The sequence below is a fragment of the Aotus nancymaae genome, unplaced genomic scaffold, assembly GCF_030222135.1.
Source record: "Aotus nancymaae isolate 86718 unplaced genomic scaffold, 86718_ANA_hifiasm-v0.15.2.pri h1tg000011l, whole genome shotgun sequence".
NCBI classification, from domain to species: Eukaryota; Metazoa; Chordata; class Mammalia; order Primates; family Aotidae; genus Aotus; species Aotus nancymaae.
Window position 1 is genome coordinate 72231741 of NW_026988422.1, and position 24848 is coordinate 72256588.

At 36.0% G+C, this 24848-nt stretch overlaps 1 protein-coding gene across 2 annotated transcripts in view; it reads left to right on the forward strand.

Moving 5' to 3' along the window:
• TTC8 (tetratricopeptide repeat domain 8) overlaps positions 1–24848 on the forward strand; it is a 54803-nt gene that overhangs the window by 1217 nt on the left and 28738 nt on the right. Inside the window, exons 2-7 of one of the 2 annotated variants that reach the window (XM_021674951.2) lie at positions 7693–7722; positions 13637–13757; positions 15360–15423; positions 15530–15689; positions 15917–16006; positions 18303–18347. In XM_021674951.2, coding sequence (XP_021530626.2) covers positions 7693–7722; positions 13637–13757; positions 15360–15423; positions 15530–15689; positions 15917–16006; positions 18303–18347 — 510 coding nt within the window. The remainder of the gene's footprint in view (positions 1–7692; positions 7723–13636; positions 13758–15359; positions 15424–15529; positions 15690–15916; positions 16007–18302; positions 18348–24848) is intronic. The other variant, XM_064375137.1, reaches the window with a different exon arrangement.

The following is a 24848-nucleotide window of genomic DNA, read 5'->3' on the forward strand; positions in this document are numbered from 1 at the left end:
AAAAATGGGAGAACAGGAGTAGCGCTGCGGCAGTTAGTCAGTGCTTTTAGTAAATGCGGAATATACCTACATAGTTCCAGTTCTCTAGCTTTTCCTCTAGTGATGTTGCCTTGGAGATGTTAGAAAAAAATGGAAAATTGAAGGGAGTTACAAAAGCGGAGGCATGAGTGTGAATACTGTTACTAGGCTCTGCCTTAGCTCCCAGCAAATGGATGATGGATGATAACCTGCTGAAATGAACATTTTGTCCTTCAGATAGTACATCTCTCTTAGAACAGCCTATGTTAGTGGTAATGCAAAGCTAGGTTCTGTTCTTGAAAGTTCACATTAGTTAATAGGACTATGTTTCTGTAGACAAGCATTTTTCCAAGTTGTTTTTTGGCATAATAATCTCATAGATACTGCTTAAAAAAATCAAATATGTCTGGGAACCGTGACAAAATATAGACTCCTTTATATTAGTACAACAGAAGTTTGTTAAGAACCTTTGATGTGCCAGACATTGTTCTAGGCACAATGGTTTACAGGAACCTTATGTGCTGTTGTCATGTTTCCATTGAGTTAAGGTAGTTTTCATTCTGTGTTCCACACAACAGCAGTCCCAAGAGACAGAAAGTTTCCTCAAATACATTTGGGAAATGTATGTTCTTTCTTGGAGATTCAGGATGCACACTAAAGGCTCTGAGTAGTTTTGAAGAAAAGAAAGCTAATTTTGCCTATTTTTGATTAATCCAAATAATGAAATAGTTCTGAAACTTACTTGACCAACAGATTCCTTTTTTTTGGCCCAGGGGAAGGGTCAAATAATCTTCACTGTTATCCTGGGAAGTTGTTGGTACATTGGGAAATGTAGGTGGAGCAGCAGTATTTTTATTAATGATTAAGACCCTCTAATCTTGAGTTCATAGTGACATTCAGTATTGCACCTATGAATTGAGATATCAGGACTTTATATGTATTCATCTCAATGACCTTTTATTAAGTGCTTACTACAGATTGTGTATCCCTTATCTGAACTGCTTGTGACTAGACCTGAATAGAAGTTTTTAAAAAATGTTATTGTTCTATTTTTATGAGCAAGGGTTGATATGTTTGGCTCCAATAAATATCAGAGTAGGTCTAAGAGAATCAGTACCAGATCTGGAGGAAATTTGATATTCTTTTCCCTTCTAATCATTTTTATTTGTTTTATTTGTTTTGTTGAGGTAGTTTATTATGGTTAAACTGTATATATCGTCAGAATAATGAGTAGCATTTTCTAGGAATAGATGTTTAACTTGATGTTATCTTACCAAAGTTGGCTTTTGATACGAGGGCTACGGAAATGTTTACAGGGTTTACTCATGTCAGTCATTCTTTGACCTAACTTTAGACACTGTGCTGTTATTATTGTATATTTTTCATAGCACCAGTTTCTGTATTTTGCACCCACTTCTTATGTCATGTTGGAAATATTTTCCAGTATGATTTTTCCCAAGCTTGAAGAAATCCTACCTTTTTCTTAATTAAAAAAATTAATATTTATGTTAGTGTTAATGTAATTAATGAAGAGCTTTAGGAAGAAAGCTTAAGTTCCTTTGATTGCAAGCTTGAAAATTCTCTTTCCTTAGAACATGACACCAAGACCTAAGGTCTGTGTGGTATCCCAAGCACCTGATGCAGAGTCAGGCACATGGGGGCTCTCATTATGTATTTGCTGAATGAGTGCATCAATAATGTTCATATATGTATTTTGATGGAGTTGTTCATATGTGCCAGCTTCCCCTCTATGATGATCATCCTAGTTGCCTGATGATCTTTGTCTTCCCCGTCCCATCCTTAATTCTCAGCACCATAGGTTCTTAAATGTACACTTTCTTTTTCAAATAAATACAATTTCATTATGGGCATTCTTAATTCATTTCTTGTTTTGAGGGTCAGTTTTTAAAAATCAATTTTTAACATTCTTTCTGGATTCCTCCAGGAGAGTGTTTCTAATAGTAATGATCATCATTGCTATTTCTTATAGTATTCATTGTTTCAGTAGAGGAAGTTAAATGATGGAGAGATTCACAATCTAACAGAAATGTGATCAGAGCGGGATCAGATGGTCCTCTCCTCTGCAGTTATCTGTTTCACCTTCATGCTCCTTTAGCCTCATGGGCATTTATTGAGGTTTCCACATTTGAGAGTGCTTTTCCTCTATAACTATTTGAATTACTGTTCCTGTGCCACCAAACTGATTATAGTATGGAGTGACTTTTGAAACTCCTGGACCCATAGAGGAGCCCAGAAATTAAAATATTTTGTCTGAGTGCCAAATGGATTCATTTTTGCTCTTACGTTTTCCCCTCCCTATTACAAAAGATAGTTTTTGTTTTTAATAATGTCATTTTTCACTTTTGGTTTTGCTTATTTTTCTCCCAGATGAGAAAAACCTCTCTAAAATGATTTATTCTTTATTAATCTTTTTATAAGCTGATTCAGAGAGCTTCAAAAAGATAATGTTTTGGTCCTGATACATTAGCCTATTGAGATGAAGCCCACCTCTAAGACTATTTCATATGCATTTATTTCACCTTTAAGGGATACTATTTTGGTGTAGAATCATCAAAAGTCTTTAATTATTGCCTTGTATTTTCTATTAGGATTTCTGGATATTATTTTTGATAGTCAGGCTAGCCAGAGAGGTATGATGGACTATGCCAATAGCATGTTTCTTCAGAGTAATACATTTTAATTTGGCTACAAAAGGACTGAAGGGTATATATAATAATATGGTGTTTGGCATTGGGGAAGGGTTCTTGAAAAACATGTGTTCTCAACTGCTTTTTCTAGACACAGAATGGTGAGGGACAGAGGCTGGCCAGGGTCTATAAGCATGAAGGGTATTAAAGTTCAGATCTGTTAAGAATAAAGAAAGAAGGATAACTAATTAATTTATCATAATTTCCCTTTTGAAATTAAATATAGTAGGAATAACCAATTCATAGAGAAGCATTTTCTTTTTCAAAGGGTTCTTTAAATTGTGATTAAAAAAGTGGTTTAAAGTTGTAAGATATAAAGAGAGGAAATTCAAAACAGTCCTCGCCATACTGCACCGTGACCTAGAGGGAATGCTTGCTTTTGCAGCTCATGTTGATCATCATCCTGATTAGTTGCTTAATCTGTTTACTGTTCTTTGTGTTCCATATGTCAGATTCATGGCTTTAAAACCAGTCCTGATTTTTTAACTCCATTATAATTAAACAGTTAATAAAACGTGGAGTTTTTTTTTTCAGGCAGTGGGATTTTTACAAGACAATATGCTTTCATTAATAGGGTAGGTGTCTGGTAGGTTTTCAGATTATTAAAATCGGTGATTCTGAGGGTGGGACCCATTAGTTGAACGAGAATGGGACAGAGACTTTTTTCTAACTTATATTCTTCTCGTTTTGCCCAATCTTTGCTTATAATGAGAGATGTTACAGAGAGGAGGGGTTTATTATTGTAAATGGTTTGAAGGAGGAGAAATGGCTGAAAATGACTGGCTTAGATGAAAGACAAGAAACCAGGGCTCCCCAGTGAGCTCTATGTTAGTAGCTGGTTGAGACAGTGATCTGGTGATCCAAGCCAAAGAACGTATCATGTGATTATCTAACTGGTTTCCTCTTTGGGACCATGGGGACTTAGCCAGACTTAATCCTTTGATTCTATACACTGTGGAGCAGGTCATTTTATGAATTTGTATTCCTGCTGAATTATACAGATTACATTCCCACTTGGCTGCGTGGTCACTAGATCTCCCTAACCTTCTGAAACCCATCGATTACTCTATTCTCTTACACTTTTCCCCGCTTCTTTTATTACTGAATTTTGAATAATCACTCGGCAGTTTAAGCAGGTAGCTGAGTAGACTCTTTAGCCAGTACTGGTGGTAATTAGAAAGTTGCATTCAGAATTATTTGGAGATCTAATTCCCTAAAGTAACAGAAACAAGCTAAGAGAATGCTGAACCCTAGGGTAGAAGGAAGGAAGCAAACAGATGTGACTTGAAGTTGATGCTAATGAGTATTTTCTAGTTCTAGGCAGTGGCACTCTACTTTCCATGTCCTATTACCCACTTTGAGGGAGACCGAGGAAGTTTTAATTTGATCTGCCATCACTGGGAGTCAGTTCTGAGTTCTCAAAGGGAAAGTAATAGGTGGTTTGGTGCTTCTATTAAGCTTATACTTGAATAAGTGTGATAATATATGTGAAAGAACTCTAAAAGTTGTGAAGTTTTCTTAAAAATGCTGTTTCGTTTTTATTTATTTATTTTATTTTATTTTTTATTGTATTTTAGGTTTTGGGGTACATGTGAAGAACATGCAAAATTGTTGCATAGGTACACATGTGGCAGTGTGATTTGCTGCCTTCTTCCGTTTCACCTATATCTGGCATTTCTCCCCATGCTATCTCTCCCCACCTCCCCACCCCTCAAAAATGCAAAGTTTTATTATTAGTCCTTAACATTTTCCTATGAAGTAGGTAATATTTCTTCAATTTGAAAAGGTAATGTGGTTTATATGATTTGTTAAAGGTCATGGAGCTAAGTGGCTTCCTGAGGATCAAGCCTAGCCTGGGTGTTCTGACCCTAGGGCAAAGCCTAGAGCTTTCTGCTCAACTGTGTTGATATCTGTAGAAATGGTTTGCTAGACTAAGTGAAGCTACATGGGTGGATTAATTTAAATCATGAAACTGTAACTGAGAGAGACCCAAAGAGGAAGGGCTCCGTGATTTTTTAAAAAAGGGTTTTTCCCTATTTCCAGATTAAAATATTCTGACTCTTTTCCTTCATAGTCCTGCTCTTGATGTATCTCCAGAGAGCCATGCCCATTCTTGGTCTTTCCACATCCTACGGCAGTCTGTGTTCCATTCTTGCTGTCATCCCACATACTCAGCAAAGTGCCTGCTCTGGACCCAGAGTGTCTAGGTTCAAATACTGCCTCTATACCTTTGAGGTAGGAGACCTATAGGACTTGTTTTCTGGTCACAACACTGCTGACCAAAACAGGATCTGGTCCAGACAGGATAAAGTGAGGAAACCAGCAGATGGCAAGGAAAGCAATCCCTCGCTGCCCTCACTGCTTATCAGCATAACTCTCCCACTAGCTGCCATGACAGTTTAAAAATGCCATGGCAATGACCCAGAAGTTACCACCCCTTTCCATGGCAACAACCCATAAGTTACTGCCCTTTTCCTAGAAAGTTCTAAATAAACTGCTCCCTAATTTGCATTGGCCCACCCCTTAATTTGCATGTAATTGAAAATGGGTTTTCATGAGTATAAATGCAGTTGCCAAGAGTCCATAGTTGCTGATTTTGGCCACACTGCTTATGAGTTAGCCCTACTCTGGAAGGAGCAGTACCATCCAATAAAAGATTGCTGTCTAATACCACTGACTCATCCTAGAATTATTTCCTGGGCAAAGCCAAGAACCCTCCTGGGCTAAGCCCCAATTTTGGGGCTTGCAGGTCCTGCAACACTTTGCTCTCAGAGTTTTCTCATCTGTACCTCAAAGAGTTGTTATAAGGCTCATTAACACATGGTAAGTGATAAAAAAAATGTTAGCTGCTATTGTCTGTACAGCTACAGATATTTGCATGCAGGGTTCTGTCATCTATATTTTTCTTAAAGAATTGCTGGAAATTTGGAAAGCATTTGTGAGAAAGATGTCCAGTGACATGGATGGTGAAAGGATGTTGAATATAGTTCATAATCATTGTCACTCAGTAATTTCCAGAATTACCTCCCCCTTCTCTGACTTTCTTATCTTCCATGTCTTCTGCTTTTCTTTCGTTCACCTAAGTCACCTATAATTTGACCATAATGTGAGTATAGTGTTTGACACATTGTACTGTAATTTAGGTGCCTTGCCCACTAGAATGTTGTGGAATTAATGTGTTCTCTGCCTCATACCCGCTTAGGCCTGGTCTCCATTTTCCATCAACACAGTTCCTTACCTGTCTCTGCACCTCCCTACTCATTAGGCCTCTCATTTTCTTCTCTGACCTTCACATGATGATTTCCCATAATTTCCCTACATACTCTTCATCCGCATGATCAGTCCTAAATGTATTCCTGAAGGGCAGAAGAACAAAACAAAGGTCATAAAGACCTTCCTCAGTGAGCAGAAATCCTCTGAGGCTGAACTGGTGGTTTCATTTTATGTCACTGGAAGAATCTACCTGTCCTTGGCAAGCCACAGCATCCAGTATCAGTGACTTCTGTCTCCTTTAGCTGTTTTTTCCTTTTTAAGCATTGTCTACAATCACCTCCAGTAAACTTTCTCCCCCAGTTTTCTATAATATATTGGATTAATCTTGTATCTCTCCTAAACTTTACCTTTCAGTCCTGCCTTTTTATGTCCAACTCTTTTTTTTTAATTTCCAAGAGGCACTGGCAAGAAGGAGCACTTGATTCCCTCAACTGTTTGTGTTACCTTAAACAAATTACTTACCATCTCTGAATTTGTTTCCTTATCTGTAAAGTGGATAATAATTCTCACCTGCTTTCCTTAGATGGTTGTTATGAGATTCAAATGAGATAATGGGCTATAGAGATATATATGCAAGTAAAGAGAAAAAAGAGTAGAAAGTGTTACTTTCATCTGGCATGTCATTCCCTGGATTCGTGTGTTTCCTTAAGTTTGGACTGTGTTTAGGAAATCTGTACTTTTTCCACATCCTTTGTAGTCACACTGGGGTTGAAACCCTCCAGTTGCTATGTGTTCTCTAGTTGCTGTTGTGTGTTCGGTTCAGTTGATTGCCAAATCTTCTCTAACTCCCATCCTCTGGGGCCCTCATTTTCTAGCCTAACTTAACCTTTTCCTCTCATGTCCCTACCATATGTCATGCTAAATAAATTGCATGTCTTTACATGGTGACCATATGGTTTTTACACTGTTTGTACTAATAATATATTTAAAAAAAATATTTAAGTTGTTTTTGAATATAGAGGCTGTAGATGCAAGGATCTTTTTTCCCTTTTCTGTTTCTTAGTACTTTCCCCAGTAAAACAGATTAAGTGCTCAACAGACACTGCTGACTAGACAGACATGTAAATGTAGTTGTTTTATAAATAAATTTGTTGTCTGATTTTTTAAAACCGATGGGTTTCTATTTAATTTGTACAGAAAAACTCAGATCCTGAGTTTAGCAGCATCTGGCACTAATGCATATTATGTAGTTTATTTATAAAAATTTCTTGGAGGATATTATAGTCAGAATTAACTTATTGTCAGTCATGAATCCCATTAAATTTATGAGGAATAGAAGGGTTTGTATTGTATGGGTTTTCCTTCTTCTCCTTAAGTGATTAAAGTCTGAATATTTTAACCACCATGAACTTATTTTTGAATGAAAGAAACTATTTCCTTGGTATAGTTATGAAACTATCCTTAATTTCTGACATATTGCATGGTCATTAAACAAGTAGTTAAGATATCGTCTCTTTGCACTTTGAGTGAATGAGGTTAATTAGAATTTTCTGATCATAGAAAATTTAGCATTCTTCAGTATATATTCGTTTTACACAACTCTTGAGAACACTTGTATAAGAATAAAGTTAATTTTTGGATTTTTATTGAATAAGTTAGAGTTCACCTACAAATACATGGTTGGTTATTAAGACTTTTTATTTTAAAAACTGTATTTCTTAAAACTCTTTACTGCCTTCTTAATGTTTTCCAGGAACCAGATCCTGACTTGCCAGTGTGTCAGGTAAAGAAAGGTTCAGCTGCAACCTTTAGTTTAGAGAATCCTTTAATTGCTATAGCTTAGATGTTGCTATAGTAGTTTAGAAAATTTGCTGCATATCTACCTGTGGGTTTTTAAAATTAGCCCTATCTGACAGACATTCTGTAAATAAATTATTATATTTTCAATACTTTTGTGTATATTGATAGCCTTGTAGAACTACTGCACTCTACTTATTGGGACTTGGAGCTTAAATGGAAATGACCAAGATGGACTAGAAGGTTAAGAAAAAATAAAGGAGGTGAGGGGAACCAAGGACTTAGACAGGGAGCAGGAGAGTCAGCGGAATGACAGATGTCTGAAAAGACTGTGATGGATGGGATGGCATGTCTTGAGTCAAGAGTGGACTCTGCTTGGGAGGGGTTGGTTTTAACTGACCTGGTGGCTCTAAGAGAGAGGAGCCTGACATGGTGAGGGAGGAAGGAAGGGACACTGGCCAGACAGTCACATCAACCGAATCAATTTGGGTAAGGATAAGAGGCAGCTAGAGACTTGCCAACTGGATATGACATAAGGGAGTGAATTGGGAAGAAGCACTGGGAGAGAGGAGGGGGACACCTGGCCAGTGATACTCTTAGTCCAGGAGAGCTGCCAGTGAGTCTGGGACTAAGGAGAGAGGTTGTGCCGAATTGTAAATCAGAGAGCTTAAATGCTGCCAGGTGTTTGCCCTGCCAAACGAGATGGAATGTTAACAGGTTTTTTTTTTTTCGGTAAATAAGAGAATTGAACGTCATTAGGGGTTCATATGAGTAATCAGCAAACCTTTTAGAATAGAAAGCAATTTACAAAGTACTCTTAGGGAGGTCTGTGTAGTATTAAACATACACTGTAATTAGGTTAAAATGTGGCACTGTGTTCTTTAAAAGGCTGACGTTTGTCTTTTGAATGTTCATAATCTTGATTTACAAACTGATGTGGCAAAACTATTTTTTTTGGCATAATATGGATGCAAGTCATTCAAAAAGGATCGCTATTATAAATACTGCGGATTTTGTTCTCAGCACATTTGGAAAATTTTGTTTAAAATTTAAAACATCAATAATTTGCATTGTAGGAATGGTTTTAAAACTATAAATGGCATTTAAGAGCTTCAAACTAGCGTAGGGATTTCATGAAAAACCTGTATTTGGCATTGTTTTCCAGTTCCGTTGGTATAGACCTAATTATCCGCTCCATAATGATACAAAAGGGAACAAGGCTGACTAGATTCTTTTGGCCTTACTATTCACACTTTTGGAGTTTCTTCTTTTTGCACAATTTTACAACTTCAAAAGGAATGAGACTGTATACAGTAACAATTCAGTATCTTGTGCCTAAGTTTTCATTTTCATAGAGTAGGCAGAATGTCAATAGTTACTAAGTCTTATGATGTCTGAATCAGGTCAGACAGACTGTTCCTTTGGTAGCCTTATTCTAATAATAACCTGAAGTTGTTTCTTACATGCTTTAAACTACTGGCCTTGCATTCTTTATTAGGAGGAACAGAATAATTTAAATATGTTTTGCTCAGTCAGCAGAGTTTCAACATCTTCATATGTTTATTTTCATAACAAAAACTGAATTAATGTCACAGAGGATAGAATGAGTGAGTCAATATTTTCCTGATGTTTGCTGGCAAGTATCTGCCTCAGAAGTAATGTCCTATAGACTAACTCAGTTGTTGAATGAGATAGGATTGTTTCACAGATATAAAGGGAAAAATTGATATGATTATTCATTTGGTTTGGGAGAATCTGTGCTTTTCCCTTAAAAAACAAAATTCCAAAAGCATCAATTATTTTTATTAATATTACGGCACTTGAAATACATTAATATTCAAACAAATTTACATAAACTATTTTTTAACTGTGTGACTCCCATTTATTAATAACATATCTGATAAGGCAAATTTATATTTTTATTTAGTTTCAAGGGGCAGATTGGGATTATTGTATATGCTTTGTTATTCATTTTATTTTAATCACTGAATAGTTTTAAACTTTTTCTGGGTTTGTTTTTTTAAAACACACAGAGGATTTTAGGGCTGTAAAACATACTTGGCTTGTTTCCAAAGTAAAAAAAATTATGATTTTTTTAAAGCCAAAGCTCCATCTGCTGTTTTCATTAAAATCTCAAGAATTGTTCACATTGCCAGGAGCAGTTCTTTGAAAACAGTCTGATGTTTAATCAAGCAGTGATATGTGATTTTCAAGGTCATTTTTTGTTAGGACAGAAGATAACTCAGGAAGATTAATTTTCTCAAACAGTGATACCATTTAAAATTGAATAACAGTATGAGTAGATTTTATTCTAGAACTGTAGATATAAAAAATTCATACCATCGTTTTAAGAATTATTTTAGAGATTAAATTAATATTTATCTGTTTATCTTTTTTAAAAAGTGCATTTTTATGAAATAAAATTTTTAAAAAGATATTCCTAGCCTTGGTGCAGTGGCTTACACCTGTAAACTCAGTACTTTAGGAGGCCGAGGCAGGAGGATCACTTGAGGCCAGGAGTTCAAGACCAGCTAGGGCAACAAAGTGAGATATCCTGTCTCTGCAAACAAACAAACAATGCTGGGTGTAGTAGTACACACCTGTAGTCCTAGCTACTCTGGAACCTGAGACCTGAGGTGGGAGGTGGGAGGATCACCTGAGCCCTGGAGGTCAAGTCTGCACCACTACCTTCCAGCCTGGGCAACAGAGTGAGAGCCTGTTTCAAAAAAAAAAAAAGAGTTCCTATTGGACTTTGACTTTAGAAGTATTTATTCATATTGCAGGGAAGGAAGGATGGATTTTCTTTTGTATATTTTGTTTAGTCTAATATAAAAAATTTGTAACTCTTTAATATTTAAGAGGTCAGCTGGGGGATGGATGTCAAGAATCATGATAGATTAGACTATGAAATGACAGTATGAACTTGAAAATAGTTAAAAGTAAAATATATTAATAACCAACTATATAAATACTGCTATAATGATAAAACTTGACCTAAAGCTGGGCGTAATGGCTCATGCCTGTAATCCCAGCACTTTGGAAGGCCAAGGAGGGTGGATCACCTGAAGTCAGGAGTTCAAGACCAGCCTAACCAACATGGCAAAACCTTGTCTCCACTAAAAGCAAAGAAAATTGGTGGGGCGTGGTGGCGCATGCCTGTAATTCCAGTTACTTGGGAGGCTGAGGCAGAATCAAGAATTTCTTGAATCTGGGAAGCAGAGGTTGCAGTGAACTGAGATCGTGCCATCGTGTTTTTTTTTTTTTTTTTTTTTTTTTCTTCTGAGATGGAGTTTCGTTCTTGTTACCCAGGCTGGAGTGCAATGGCACGATCTTGGCTCATCGCAACCTCCGCCTCCTGGGTTCAGGCAATTCTCCTGCCTCAGCCTCCTGAGTAGCTGGGATTACAGGCACACGCCACCATGCCCAGCTAATTTTTTGTATTTTTTTTTTTTTTTAGTAGAGACGGGGGTTTCACCATGTTGACCAGGATGGTCTTGATCTCTTGACCTCATGATCCACCCGCCTCGGCCTCCCAAAGTGCTGGGATTACAGGCGTGAGCCACCGTGCCCGGCCGAGATCGTGCCATTGTACTCCATCTTGGGTAACAAGAGCAAAACTCTGTCTCAAAAAATAAGTGAATAAACAAATTAACTTGATTAAAGTAGGACTCCAAATCATAGTTCTGAAGTCTCCTTAGCTTCTCATTATCAGGATAAAAATTTATACACCTCACTGTGGCATAACAGGATCCATCACCTGGCTCCTGACTTTTTCTCCAGCTTCTTCCCTGATTCTTCACCCACACTCAATTCTTCCAGAGTCTCCAAACATGCCATGGTCTCTCTAGCTAGCCTGCCTATTGTCCATTTTGCCTGGCCACTGGGCTGAATTCTTCTCTTCTACCCTTCCTTCCACTCCCAGTTAGCTGGACACATTTTCTCTGTTCTCCTATCACACACTTATTTTTGTTTTTCATTTCTGTTACTACATTTTTCCCATTACATGGAAATTCTTTTGAGTTAGAACTAGAGCTATGATTTACTCCTCTGTATACCCAGGATGTAGCATGCAGTAGGTGCTCCATAGTGATATGAGAATGAACAAGCAGAACCCATGTTCTTTACTGTTCCAACAGACAAATCTGTAGTCCTTCCTGTCCACCAGAGAGTGCTGAGCAAAAAATGCCCTTTTGAAAAATCAAAGCTGTCAGATAATTGCAGGGCAGTATGACCTGTAGAGATTTAATATAAGTCGTGATTGCCTGTTTCCATCTTTGAAGTTAAATTAGAGCATTATCCCAAGCCAACGAGAACTTCTCTGACCCCTGGGAATAGTTGTATAGATATGGTATCTCTCCTGATCTTTTACGATTGAAAACCTGAGATTCAACCTTTGAAACACTTTGTTCTAAATTTTTAAACCAGTAAACCTCAACCAGAAAAGCGCAAGCCAAAAGCCAATCATCTAACCAAATGTAATTTCACTTTGGGAACCTAAATATGTTGTAGAGGCAGCCATCTTTATTCCCATTAAAATTAATGCATGACGTTCTTTTTTTTTTCTTTTTTTAAAAATATTCATAGCATGCATTACAATTACTTTAGCTCACAAAAGGATCTTTACTTCCCAACTTCTGTAAAACCACACACTTATCACCTGTGATTTCATCCAATAGGTGATACATTCAGGGAAATTAGGGTCCATGTTTTAGTCTTCTCATGTTTTTTTCTCAGAACCTAGACTGGTGCTATTTAATTAGGGGGTGCTAAATGAATATACACTGATTGACTGAATGCATCTTTACATGGGGACTTTCTGGACCTCCTGTAGCTCTCACCTGTTCCTTTCCCAGTCCCTTGGCCTTCACTGAGCTTGCTTCATAGCCATATAGTCTTAGTATACTGAGCCTAATCCCTCCCCACATTCTCCTTGCTGCTACTTCCTCTAGTCTCTAGAGTCACTTCTGTGCTGCTGCTTCAAGAGTTGTCTTCTTCCCAGATCCTCCACAGGACACCAAGCTTTATTGTTTTCTGTCTCTATTCTGTAGTAAAGGAAAGGTAGAAATTTCAGATAAAGCAGTTTGATATGTTTAATAAGAAACTTAATTGTGTATATGTTTAGACTGAAAATTTCAAGGTAAAGCAAAGCTTATACGTTTTTTTCAGTTTAAATTTCTTAATTACCTTTTTTATTTCTTTCATTATCTAGCAGATTTTCTACTGACTAGATCACAAAGCAACCAGTGTTGGAATCGGTAAATTGATCTTAGTTCAGTTTAACCAAAATTTTTTGAATACCTTCTGTCTACAAAAACCATAGGTATTATGGAAAATTCCAAAATGAACAAGGTATAGAAGCTTGCATTCTAAGGAAGGAAGGGCTAACATATAGCTAAATAATTATAGTGTTTTTCAAATATGGGTAAGTGTGTAATAAGCGAGGCATTCAGAGAACTCTCTATGAGAAAGACAAGAACGTGTAGTAGGTTTAGAACTGGAAAATCAGGGAAGCCTTTATAATAAAGGACTTGACCTCGAAGGAGGAAGCCAGGAAGAACAATGTGGTTGTAGCTTTATTTATTTGTTTTCAAGTTATTATTTTAGTAAAATTTTCTCTAAAGATCTATCTTTTTATTTATAAAGAAGAATGTTAGAAGACTACCAGGTAATTACCCCACTATTATTTACTATGTAATTGATACATTGGTTGTTTCTTTATTAATAATGATGCCTTCTTGTATTAGTTTTTGACATGGCCCTTTAAATTAGAATAATGTGTTAAGAGGTAAACATGTTTAATACAAAATGAAATAACAACAATGAATGATGGCTACTTCTATAAGCTCTGTAGTATTTCTAATGCTATTTTAATATATGCTTTATTTATCTATGATTTTTAGGCAGCTTGGATCTTGAAAGCCAGAGCACTAACAGAAATGGTATACGTAGATGAAATTGATGTAGATCACGAAGGAATTGCAGAAATAATTCTGGATGAAAATGCTATTGCTCAAGTTCCACGTAAGTATTGGGTTTTCAGTTAAGTTAATGAAATGCCATTAAGAGGAAGAATACTATGTATAGAGAAATATATATGCCCGTATATTTTTACACTCTCTATATGTAAACATTATATATGTGAAAGAAAAATGAAGAAAAAAAATTACTTCAAGTAAATAGTTTCTGTTCTGCCTTATGGTACAAAGGCTTTTCCCCCCACAATTCAGTTATCTTAAACTTAAGGTATGAGATTGATGTATAAAAATTTTCCAATGCAAGCTATATTATACATTTTAGGAATAATTTATATCTATGTTCAACTGCTGATCATATGGAAAAAATTTATAAAAATGCATTCTATTTGAACTACTTGTCTAATATATCAGAATATTGTTTATCTGGGAAGTACCCAAACAGCAGGGGTATTCTAAGAGGACTTTAAAAAAAGATCATTCGGCTGGATGCAGTGGCTCACGCCTGTAATCCCAGTACTTTGGGAGGCCGAGGCAGGTGGATCATGAGGTCAGGAGATGGAGACCATCCTGGCCAACATGGTGAAACCCCATCTTTACAAAAAATACAAAATTTAGCTGGGCATGGTGGCGTGGTGCCTGTAGTCCCAGCTACTCAGGGGGCTGAGGCAGGAAAATTGCTTGAACCCGGGAGGTGGAGGTTGCAGTGAGCTGAGATCACACCACTGCACTCCAGCCTGGCAAAAGAACAAGACTCTGTCTCAAAAAAAAAAGAAAGATCATTCAAAAACATCACTTTATTGTTATAATCGAACATGATGTGCTCTAAGTCATGATATGAGGTGATGAGGTGATATGCTGGTCTGTGAGTGTCTGTTGGGATTGTCACAGAGGCGCAGCCCCAGCTTGCAGATGTGGTGGTACAAATGGTATTGGATATGGCTGGTCTGAGTGCAATGGTGTTTACAACTAATTGATCACAACTCGTTACAGATTTCTTTGTTCCTTCTCCACTCCCACTGCTTCACTTGACTAGCCTTAAAAAAAAATGGTATTGGATGATAACCAGGACATATGGTGGTCTTGCTGGTAATTTATTAGTTGTTATAGTTCTCAGTCATTTGTATGTTTTGGAAGGTAAAAGCTGTTTAAAACCTTCAAATAGAAATTGAGAGAAAATACATATTTTCATGTAAAAATGTCTTTCTTTCCCATTATTTTGTTCTTTCAGAATTTAAATATCTAAATTCTAGATATTGTGGGTAAATTGTCTTTTATTGAGAGAAATTCGTATGAGAAATAATTGAACTATGAGGATAGAACCATTGTTTTGAACTTTGGAGCCTGTTTTTCTTGAGTTTAAATCCCAGCCCTACTAATAGGTTGACCTGTTTACTTAGTTCTGTGAATCTTTGTTAAATGGGTTAATACTACCTACTTTACAGACTTAGTGTGAAGATTAAATGTGATAACATAAGTAACATGATAGGTACTCGTTAAATATTAGTCTAAAACACATTTCCCTAAAATATAATTCTTGCTATTAATGTCTTTTTCACTAGGCCAGCACAATTCTGAAAATTGTATTAGCTTAAAGTTTTTACAGATTAATAAATCATATATCAGTTGAATTAGACATCTTGTCTCCTAGGCCCTGGAACATCTTTGAAACTCCCTGGAACTAATCAGACAGGAGGGCCTAGTCAGGCTGTTAGGTATGTACTTCTGCTTCATATCCTCTACCACTAAATATTGATCAGACTGTATGAGAGTCTTTCCTCAAGATCTTCTTTGTATTATAACAATTTATAATCTTCACAGGCCAATCACACAAGCTGGAAGACCCATTACGGGTTTCCTCAGGCCCAACACACAGAGTGGAAGGCCAGGCACTATGGAACAGGCCATCAGAACACCCAGAACCGCCTACACAGCCCGCCCTATCACCAGCTCCTCCGGAAGATTTGTCAGGCTGGGAACGGTAAATTCTGTCACCTTTCCCATAGCCTTGTATTACTTTGGTATTACCAAAGTAGCTTTATATTATGGCACATCATTTTCTAATGTTGTTATAGTGGAGAATTATATGGAGGATGTTTGAAGGTGACTTTTTTATTTATGTTGCCTTTATAATTTTTATGCCCATTAAACTTGTTTACGTTTCAAGAGAATGTTTCAGATCTCTTGTTGTATTGTTTTCCTCTGTAGGCTTCCATGCTCACAAGTCCTGATGGGCCATTTATAAATTTATCTAGATTGAATTTAACAAAATATTCCCAGAAACCTAAGTTGGCAAAGGTATGTACTTAAAATGATTTTGAGTCATAAAGTAATATTACACATATGATGATAATGACAAATTAGAAAATGGATAAAAACTTGTGAAGGACCGGCCATGTCTTTACTGAAGTGGAAATGTTTAATATGTAAAATTTCTCTTAGTCTTTGAGTTAATTGAGTTAAGGAAAGTCAATCAGAAATAAAGCACATATACCATTATTATAGGAAATCTTTTCCTTTGATAAAGAGAAGTAATTTATAACAAAGAAAGCAGATGCAGCATCATCTTTGTAGAATGAAACTTAAGTAGTCATCAGTATATGTTTGTATTTTTTTTCTTTTTTAGCTTGGACTATTCTCAGAGAAATAATTTTCTATCCTTGTAGGTTTTTAGGACTGTCAAAGGATGATAAAAATTATGTACTCCTAATTAGTAATTAATCAGCCATCTCGATAAGGATTACTCAAGCCAATAGTGGCATGCCAACTACATTAGTAATTATCACTACCCAAAGATTAAATGTTCTTTTAAAGTAAAGAGAAAATGAGAGGCAGAGGGAGAGGGAGAAAGGTATAGAGAGGGAGAAGGAGAGAAAGAGAAAGATAAAAATGAGGAAAGGTGTCCATGACCTTTTCAGTATATAAACCTTGGGAGTGAGCTTGGAATAATTCAGAGAAAGGAGCCCTTATCTTCTGGAAACTGGTTTAAACCTAGCTCAGGTTTTTAGCTGAAATCTCTGAGCATGTGTTGAGCTCATTCCTAATCTCAGTTCTAATGGTATTTAACATATGTGTTTGCTAAATACCAAACACGCTAGAGAAAATTGAAATGGACACTAGCTGTACAGACTTAAGTTTAAGTCTAAAAAACAGATGCCATTTGGTAGACAGGGAATCAGACTGTAATAATGCTGTGACTTTTTTCTTAAATTCTTGTTTGGCAGCAATCCAGTTGACTTCATTTCGAAAAATTGTAAAGCTATGCTTACTTCCCTTTCTTTTATGAGAGTGGAGTATTAAAAGCAACTCATATGGAATATCTGGTTCCCTACCCTTTCAGGCCACTCACTTGAAGGGACTGTCTGGCTAGTTGATACCATTGCTATTTTTTGACCAAGAGAGTCAGTCAATGGAAACATTTTTCTCAATTAAATTAAGATGCGTCCAGGACAGACCTGGTCTGTTACTAGATTTAGCCTGAACTAGATTTTATGCTTTTTTAGTATGTTGTAGAAATAATGCCAGGTTTTTCTGCCTTTGGCCCCCAGCTTGCCTTGACCTACTAGGACTCATTTTTAATATAGGCATATGGCTTGGGGTATCTAGGGTGACTCTATGACACTGTCTTTGATGCTGTAACATCCTTTTCATGGCAGTGGTAGCACCAATTGCACTCTTAACTTTTGTTTCTTGATAACAGAACAAACAGAAGCATTGTTATAGGTTTCATTTTTTATTTTTTAATTTTTTTTTAAGAAAGGCCTTGTTTTGATTTTTTTTTTTAATTAGTTGCCTCCAAGTTTTCTTTGTTAATAACCTTGATCTCTTCCAGGGATGCTAGCCTCTTTGCAAGTGTAACATGATGATATTATGGAAAAAGGTAGTACCACTAAGAGTAAATGCTTATTAGTTTAGAGCAGTTGAGTGAAATATTAGAAATAATTGTTCTCAGCCCTGGCTGTACATGAGAGTTATCTGAGGGCTTTAAAAAATGTAACATCAGGGCTTTGCCATCCCCACAACTTTGATTTAATTTAAGTGGTCTGATTGCGTCCCACCACCAGGTGATTCCAATGTCCAGCTTGGCTGAGTGGCACCCTGTTAAAGAAACCTGAATATTCTGAATCATAGAGTTACTATAAATACCATATAAGGAGAATTAGCTTTAAAAATGAAGCAAAAAACACCCTGCTTTACCCATATATTCTACTTTGTTTCAGTAGAAACTTCCAGATTTTTTTATGTCTAAATTGTCATTATTAATATTATAATCACTGTATAATCTATGTAGAGTATATAAAGAATTGGCTGTAGCTGTTTTTTGACAATCCTGAAGTTGGTCTTTAAGAAATAAAAAACTTTTCATTTGTTTTTCTAATAAAATATGTAATATGAAAAAAATGTTTAATTCCTTGAGCAATCCAGTTTGTATTCTGTTAAAATCAGAATCAGTTGTAAATAGTAATATTTTAAAAGGAGTGATTGTAACAAAAGATGGATAGACCCTTCTATCTATCCAGGGCTTTAGAGTGCTTTTGTTAACATAAAAATTTTTTTTAAATCTAATGTATTTTTGGTACTTTTTTCTTCACAGGCTTTGTTTGAGTATATCTTTCATCATGAAAATGATGTTAAGACTGTAAGTTTTGAATTCATGCTATTTCCTTTTATTGTAATTATTCTGACTTTGAGAGTTTAGATTCTGAAATATTCTATTTGTGACCTTATAAACACATTAAATTATTAAAGATTGGAGAATTATTAATACTTTAAAATCCACTCTCAGTTTCAGTGGGAAAATGTGTATAAATATAGAAGTGATAAGAACTATGCCTGCTTCATAGAGTATGTAGCTCTCCAATAAATCGGAAGATACAGGTAATTGAGAATATGTCATAATATGCTTGTGTTAAAATTATAGTTTTTATGCTAATGGTATTGTTGATCCATTTATTTCTTTAGTCCATGTATTATATTATAGGTTTACTAACACATGTATTTCTGTTATTTTTGTGGTGTGTCCTTTTCCTCTATCTTTGGCGTTGTATGATCAAAGATTTAAAACGTACAAAAGTAGAGAGAATCATCTTCGTAGGCTCTTAACAGAGAGTTTTAAAGTTATAGGCGTATGACTTCTCAAATCGTTTTGGTTTTTGCATGCTTATATGCAAATGAGCATATAACTGTACAACTTTGGTCAAATGAAATGTAGTTCATTCTACAGTGTCTAATTGTATCTTTTCTCATTTTCATATTAGTTCCACGAAAAAGGCTTTATATCCATATATTAAGCATTCAGGAAAATAAAAGGAAAATAAAAGTGTTTTCCTTAATTGTGTTTTCTTTTTTCATTTTTTTTTTTTTTTTCAGACAGGATCTCACTCTGTCACCCAGACTGGAATGCAGTGGCATTATCACAACTCACTGCAGCCTTGACTTCCCAGGCTCAGGTGATCTTCCCATCTCAGCCTCCCAAGTAGTTGGGACTACAGGCATGTGGCACCATGCCCAGCTAATTTTTAAAAAATTAGTTTTAGAGATATGCTCTCCCTGTGTTGCCCAGGCTGGTCTTGAACTCCTAACCTTAAGTGATCCTCCAGCCTCAGCCTCCCAAAGTGCTGGAATTACAGGTGTGAACCACCACAGCCATCCCCTTAATTATGTTTTCTGTATGTCAACTTCTATGCTATACACTAAGAGAACTAATGATACTTTTTCCTGCCTCTACAAGCCATGTAGTCTAGCTGAAGAAATAAAATGGACATAAATGAAATAATTAAAGAAGTAATTGTCAAAATGTGAAGTTGTTACCAAGTGGGAAAAAATTCAGAAGGGATGATATTAGTAAAGATCCATAAAGTAAGTAGGATGTATGGAAAGGAGGAAAAAGAAATGTAAAGAAAGGGCAAAAGCAAGAGCAGGATATGGAATGATCAATAAATAGGCCTTATCCTAGAAAATGGGAGCACCACAGAGACATTTTAAAGAAGGAAGTGACAGAACTTGGTGATAGATTTGATATTAGGGCAAAGGAAAGAGAGACAGGTTAAATCTGCTTCCTAAAGATGCTATGAGAATAATAATAGTTTTACCGGCAGAAATGGGATAATTAGGGAAGGAAGTCAGTTTGTACAGAAGCTGACTAAGTGACTTGAAGGCATTTTGAGTTTGAAATGACAAAAGGCTATCTAAGTGGACGTACCATTGCATGTGTTGGGAGATGTGACATTGAAATGTGGGGGACAGCCTGGGCCACATATACAGAATGTGGTATTCATAGATGTGGTTATGTAAGGAAAAGAAACAATGAAGATTGGGACAACTGAGAAACCATGCACACTTTTGTAAATAGAAGCCAGCCATTTTAACTTCATAAAAAGCTGGTTAGAGGCTCTCAGTGTAATTATGTATAAAATTATGTGGTCAAACTGTAATTAAAAAGCATTAGAATGCTAGTCCATTTCATAAATTAGTAAATCTCAAGTTACTAGAGTATCATAAAGTGATACTATTGTATTTGGAAGATTAATAAATATCAGAGGTATCTATTCTTTCATCCAATATTTATATATATTTGAACCACTACAGTGTACCAGGTACTTTTCCAGCACTCTGTTTCACAGAGTGAAACAGGCCAAGTCTCTGCTTTTTTAGAGATAATATTCTGGTTGGGCAAGGAATAGAATAAAATAATTTTAAAATGTATGAAGTCTCATGGGCTAATAAGTACCGTAACAACAAAGAAGCAGGAAAGCAGGTAAGGGAATAAATAATGATGTGGGGGAGGATGCTATTTTGGATGGAGTGGGGAGTGATCAGTGAAGTTGCTCTGAGCAGAAAACATGTGGCTCAGTGGCTGAATCCCAGAACTTTGGGAGGCTGAGGCAGGAGATCGCTTGAGCCCAGGAGTTTGAAACCAACCTAGGCAATGTGTCGAAACCCTGTCTCTACAAGAAATACAAAAATTAGCCAGGCATGGTAGGACGTGCTTGTAGTCCCAGCTACCCCTAGAGTTTAGAGCTGTAGTCCCATCTACTCTGGGAGGATCACCTGAACCCAGGGAGAGCGAGGCTTCAGTGAGCCATGATCATGCCACTGTACTCCAGCCTGGGTGACAGAGTGAGACTCTGTCTCAAAAAAAAAAAAAAGAAAGAAAGGAAAAAAGTAAAGAAAACATTTTAACAGACACCCAAATGAAAGGGGACAGGACTCACGTCATTATGCGTAGGAAGAGTATTTTCAAAGAGCTTTAACTGTAAAGGCCCTGAAAAGAAGCATGCTTGGATTGTTTTAAGGAACAGCAAGAAGGCCAGTGTGGCTGAGTGAGGCCTGTGAGGGGGAAGAGTTGTAGGTGATGAGTTCAGAAGCTAGACAGATCATAAGTCATTGATAGGTCATGGTGACAATGTTTTTACTAACAGATTCATCTTGAGGATGTAATTCTACATCTTGGAATTTACTCATTGTTGTTGAGGAATTAAAAAATCACATTGAAAAAAATGTAAGATTTATTCTCTGCTCTACTGCACTTATATTCTAAAGATTCTAAGGACTAGCATCATAGTTCTTTGTGTATATGGAAGTAAAAAAATTTGATTTTAAACAGATAGAGTAGTAACATTTAAACTTTTATTTTAAACAGCAAAATCTTTTTCTTCAAGTGAAATGTTATCTAGACCCTAATATATAAAACAGACAAAAGTTGAGCTACTTGAATTATAGCGGGGCTAGCAAACTTAGAACATATCCATCAGGACTCCTCCTTGCTCCTCCCGCCTTGTGATCTTCTGCCCCTCAAATATTAGGGATGTTGGGTAGTTCCTATATTAGGCTCTGTTTCTAAATTACCTGGGGAATTATTAAATAAGGACTTCTGGACCCGTGCTAGACTTCCTGAGTTGGAATGCTCAAGGGTACATCTGTCAAATCTGTTGTTAATAAAAGCTCTGCAGGCAATGCTAATTTTTAGGCAGGACTGGAAAATACTGCTGTAGAATATAGTAGTTTAAAAACCAATGGTTAATAGAAGGCTGTAATGCCAGGCGTTCCCATGTAGTAAAATAGAGCTGGGGAATATTAACAGAACTCAAAAACCAGAGCTCCCTATAACAAAACAAGAGGAGGTGTGTTACCTGTCTCAGTGAAAGAAATCAGCAAATGAAGAGAAAAGAGACAACAAACATGACTCAAATATATCTCATTAACAAGGAGGTGATAGTAAAAATGATTGAGAACTGGATTCCCATTTATAAATTAGCTATTTTTATTCTTGGTAATAGTGACTCTCTTAAAACACCAAAAACAAGCAATATTGAAAAAAATTGACTCTTTTTGAAATCCATCTTTATAATTCATTAATGACACTTGAGAAAATTTGTCTAGGGACTTTATTTTAGATATTTAGTCAATGGAGAATTGAAAAAAATTAAACTAGCAAACAATAGGGTATTTCATAAATTTGGTTGGATTTGTGAAACAAAGAAAAAAGACTTAGTGATGCATTTGTGTAATCTACCTAGTGGACAGAAACAAAATCAGAACTAAAAGGGCAATAGAAGGGGGAATTATGTACATGAAGCATGATTTTGGAATATTAGTATTTATCATATATTAAAAAACTGATCTTGGCCAGGTATGGTGGCTCAGGCCTGTAATCACAGCACTTTGGGAGGCCAAGGAGGGTGTATCACCTGAGATCAGGAGTTCGAGACCAGCCTAGCCAACGTGGTGAAGCCCCATCTCTACTAAATATACAAAAATTAGTTGGGCATGGTGGTGGGCCCCTGTAATCCCAGCTACTCTGGAGGCTGAGGCAGGAGAATCACTTCAACCTGGGAGGCAGAGCTTACAGTGAGCCAAGATCATGCCATTGCACTCCAGCCTGGTAAAGGCATGATCAGGGTGACAAGAGCAAAACTCCATCTAAAAAAAAAAAAAAAAAAGAAAAAAAGCTGATTTTAATTTTTGAAAAATTTTTATGAAAATAGAAATGACCCAAACCCAGAAAATTTACATTAGAGAAAATGCTGGTAAATAGGCACATTAGAGGTATACTTTCTTAATAACAACAAAAATGTAAAATAAAGAGACTTTGGACTTTTGAGTTTTATATTTATGAAATTAGAAAAAAATTCTAGGGGAAAGTACAATTAGTTATTACACATTATAAGTGATATTACACATGGTACCACAATTTGGAAAACAATATAATAATATAGAGCAGATGGCTATAAAGATATTTCCTCAATTTGTTTCTGTAATTTTACTTCTCAGGAGATTGCAGGGAAAAGTAAAGTGCTGTACTTGTAATGATGTTCATTGTAGCTTTAGATATAGTAGCAAAAATGCTGGGGAAACAACCTAAATGTTTAACAATAGGGGATAAGTTTGGTAAATTATAATAAATAGCATGATGGAATCTTATGTTGCCATTAAAAACCATAATTATAAACACTAGGCAGAAACATGGAGAGTGTTTATTTTATAATGTTAAGCCAAAAGCATACCAATTAGTATGTCAAATAGAAATGTTACTTTAAAAATATGTATTTATGACAGATACCAGAAGGTATTACTTAAGCATGAAAATGATAGTATTTCGAGGTTAAGATGTATTCATTCCACAAATATTTGTTGATTGCCTATGTTGTGCCTCATGGTACTAATGGAGATTAAGTCTAATTTTACCTTTGTTCTCAAATTTTTCAACAATAATGTTACAGCACCTTTACATTTATAAATTGAATTATAAATTAGGGGCAATAATATTAAAATGCTGCCAATTTGTACTCTGCTTGTTATTTTCATCTGCTTACCTCCAATATACATACATATTTTTGTAGAATATAAAATGGAGCAATTTGTTTTGTTCTTTTTTTAAAAATTTATTTATTTTTGAGATGGAATCTCATTCTGTAGCCCAGGCTGGAGTGCAATGGCATGATCTTGGCTTGTTGAAACCTTCGCTTCCTGGGTTCAAGTGATTCTCCTGCTTCAGCCTTCCAAGTAGCTGGGATTACAGGCACCCGCCACTACACCTGGCTAATTTTTGTATTTTTAGTAGAGACAGGGTTTCACCATGTTAGTCAGGCTGGTCTCGAACTCCTAACATCAGGTGATCTGCCTGCCTCGGCCTCCCAAAGTATTGGAATTACAGGCATGAGCCACCATGCCCACTGTTTTGTTCTTATTTAGTGAAAAACACAAATTGTTTCTTTGTTTTCCATTTTTTTTTTTACTAATTATCACATATTGTTATATTAGTTGATTAGTTTTTCTTTAAACAATAATGATTGAGTCATATATATTGGTACTTTGATGGGTACTAGGGGTGCTGAGCTGAACAGATGCCCTGTTTCGTTTCTCACTCTGATAAGGTCTTGCTACATTATAGTACTGTTGTGGATCAGATTGTTCCATTAAAATGTCATTTTTGTTTTTACCAGAAGTGTTATTTTCTGAATGGAAGAAGGATTTGGATAATGAGTACAAAGCATGCATTTTTATATCTTACATATATTTTGTAACTTTTGCTGGAAAAAGTAAAAAGGAATTCTGTTTATTTAACTTGTTAAGAAATCAGATGTTTTTATATTTAGATACCTTGGGTGGTCTCCAAATTTCTCTTTAAATAAAGTATTTCACACAAACATAGAGAATATTATAGACAAATATAAGAAATACCTCAAAATTGTGTTTAAATATTAAGAAAGTATAAAATTGATTCATCCAAGGAAAGCTATTTTACTGTCTTTGAGTTTTTAGTGTTTTTCTCATTTTGCGGGTGGGGGTCAGTATCGACAAAACTCAAGTGGGATGTGGGCTAGTGATTCTGTATTTGTCTACAGACAAATAAGAAGAATACTGTAGAGACTGAGAATGCTGTGAAGTGGTATTTAAGTGTTAGGAAAAAGTAATCTATGGAAAATTCTGCCTTTGAGTATTTAATAACTCCCTTTCCCCACCTTTTCCTTTTTGGACAACATTGATGGTATTGACAAAACTAAAGTGGGATGTGGGTTGATGATTCTGCAATCTTTGTTTCCATATGCTCTTTAATTTCATCATCCTGAAGTTGGTACAACTGTAACAATAGTGAAAGGATGACTTTTTAAAAACTTTGATCTGCTAAAATTCCTTC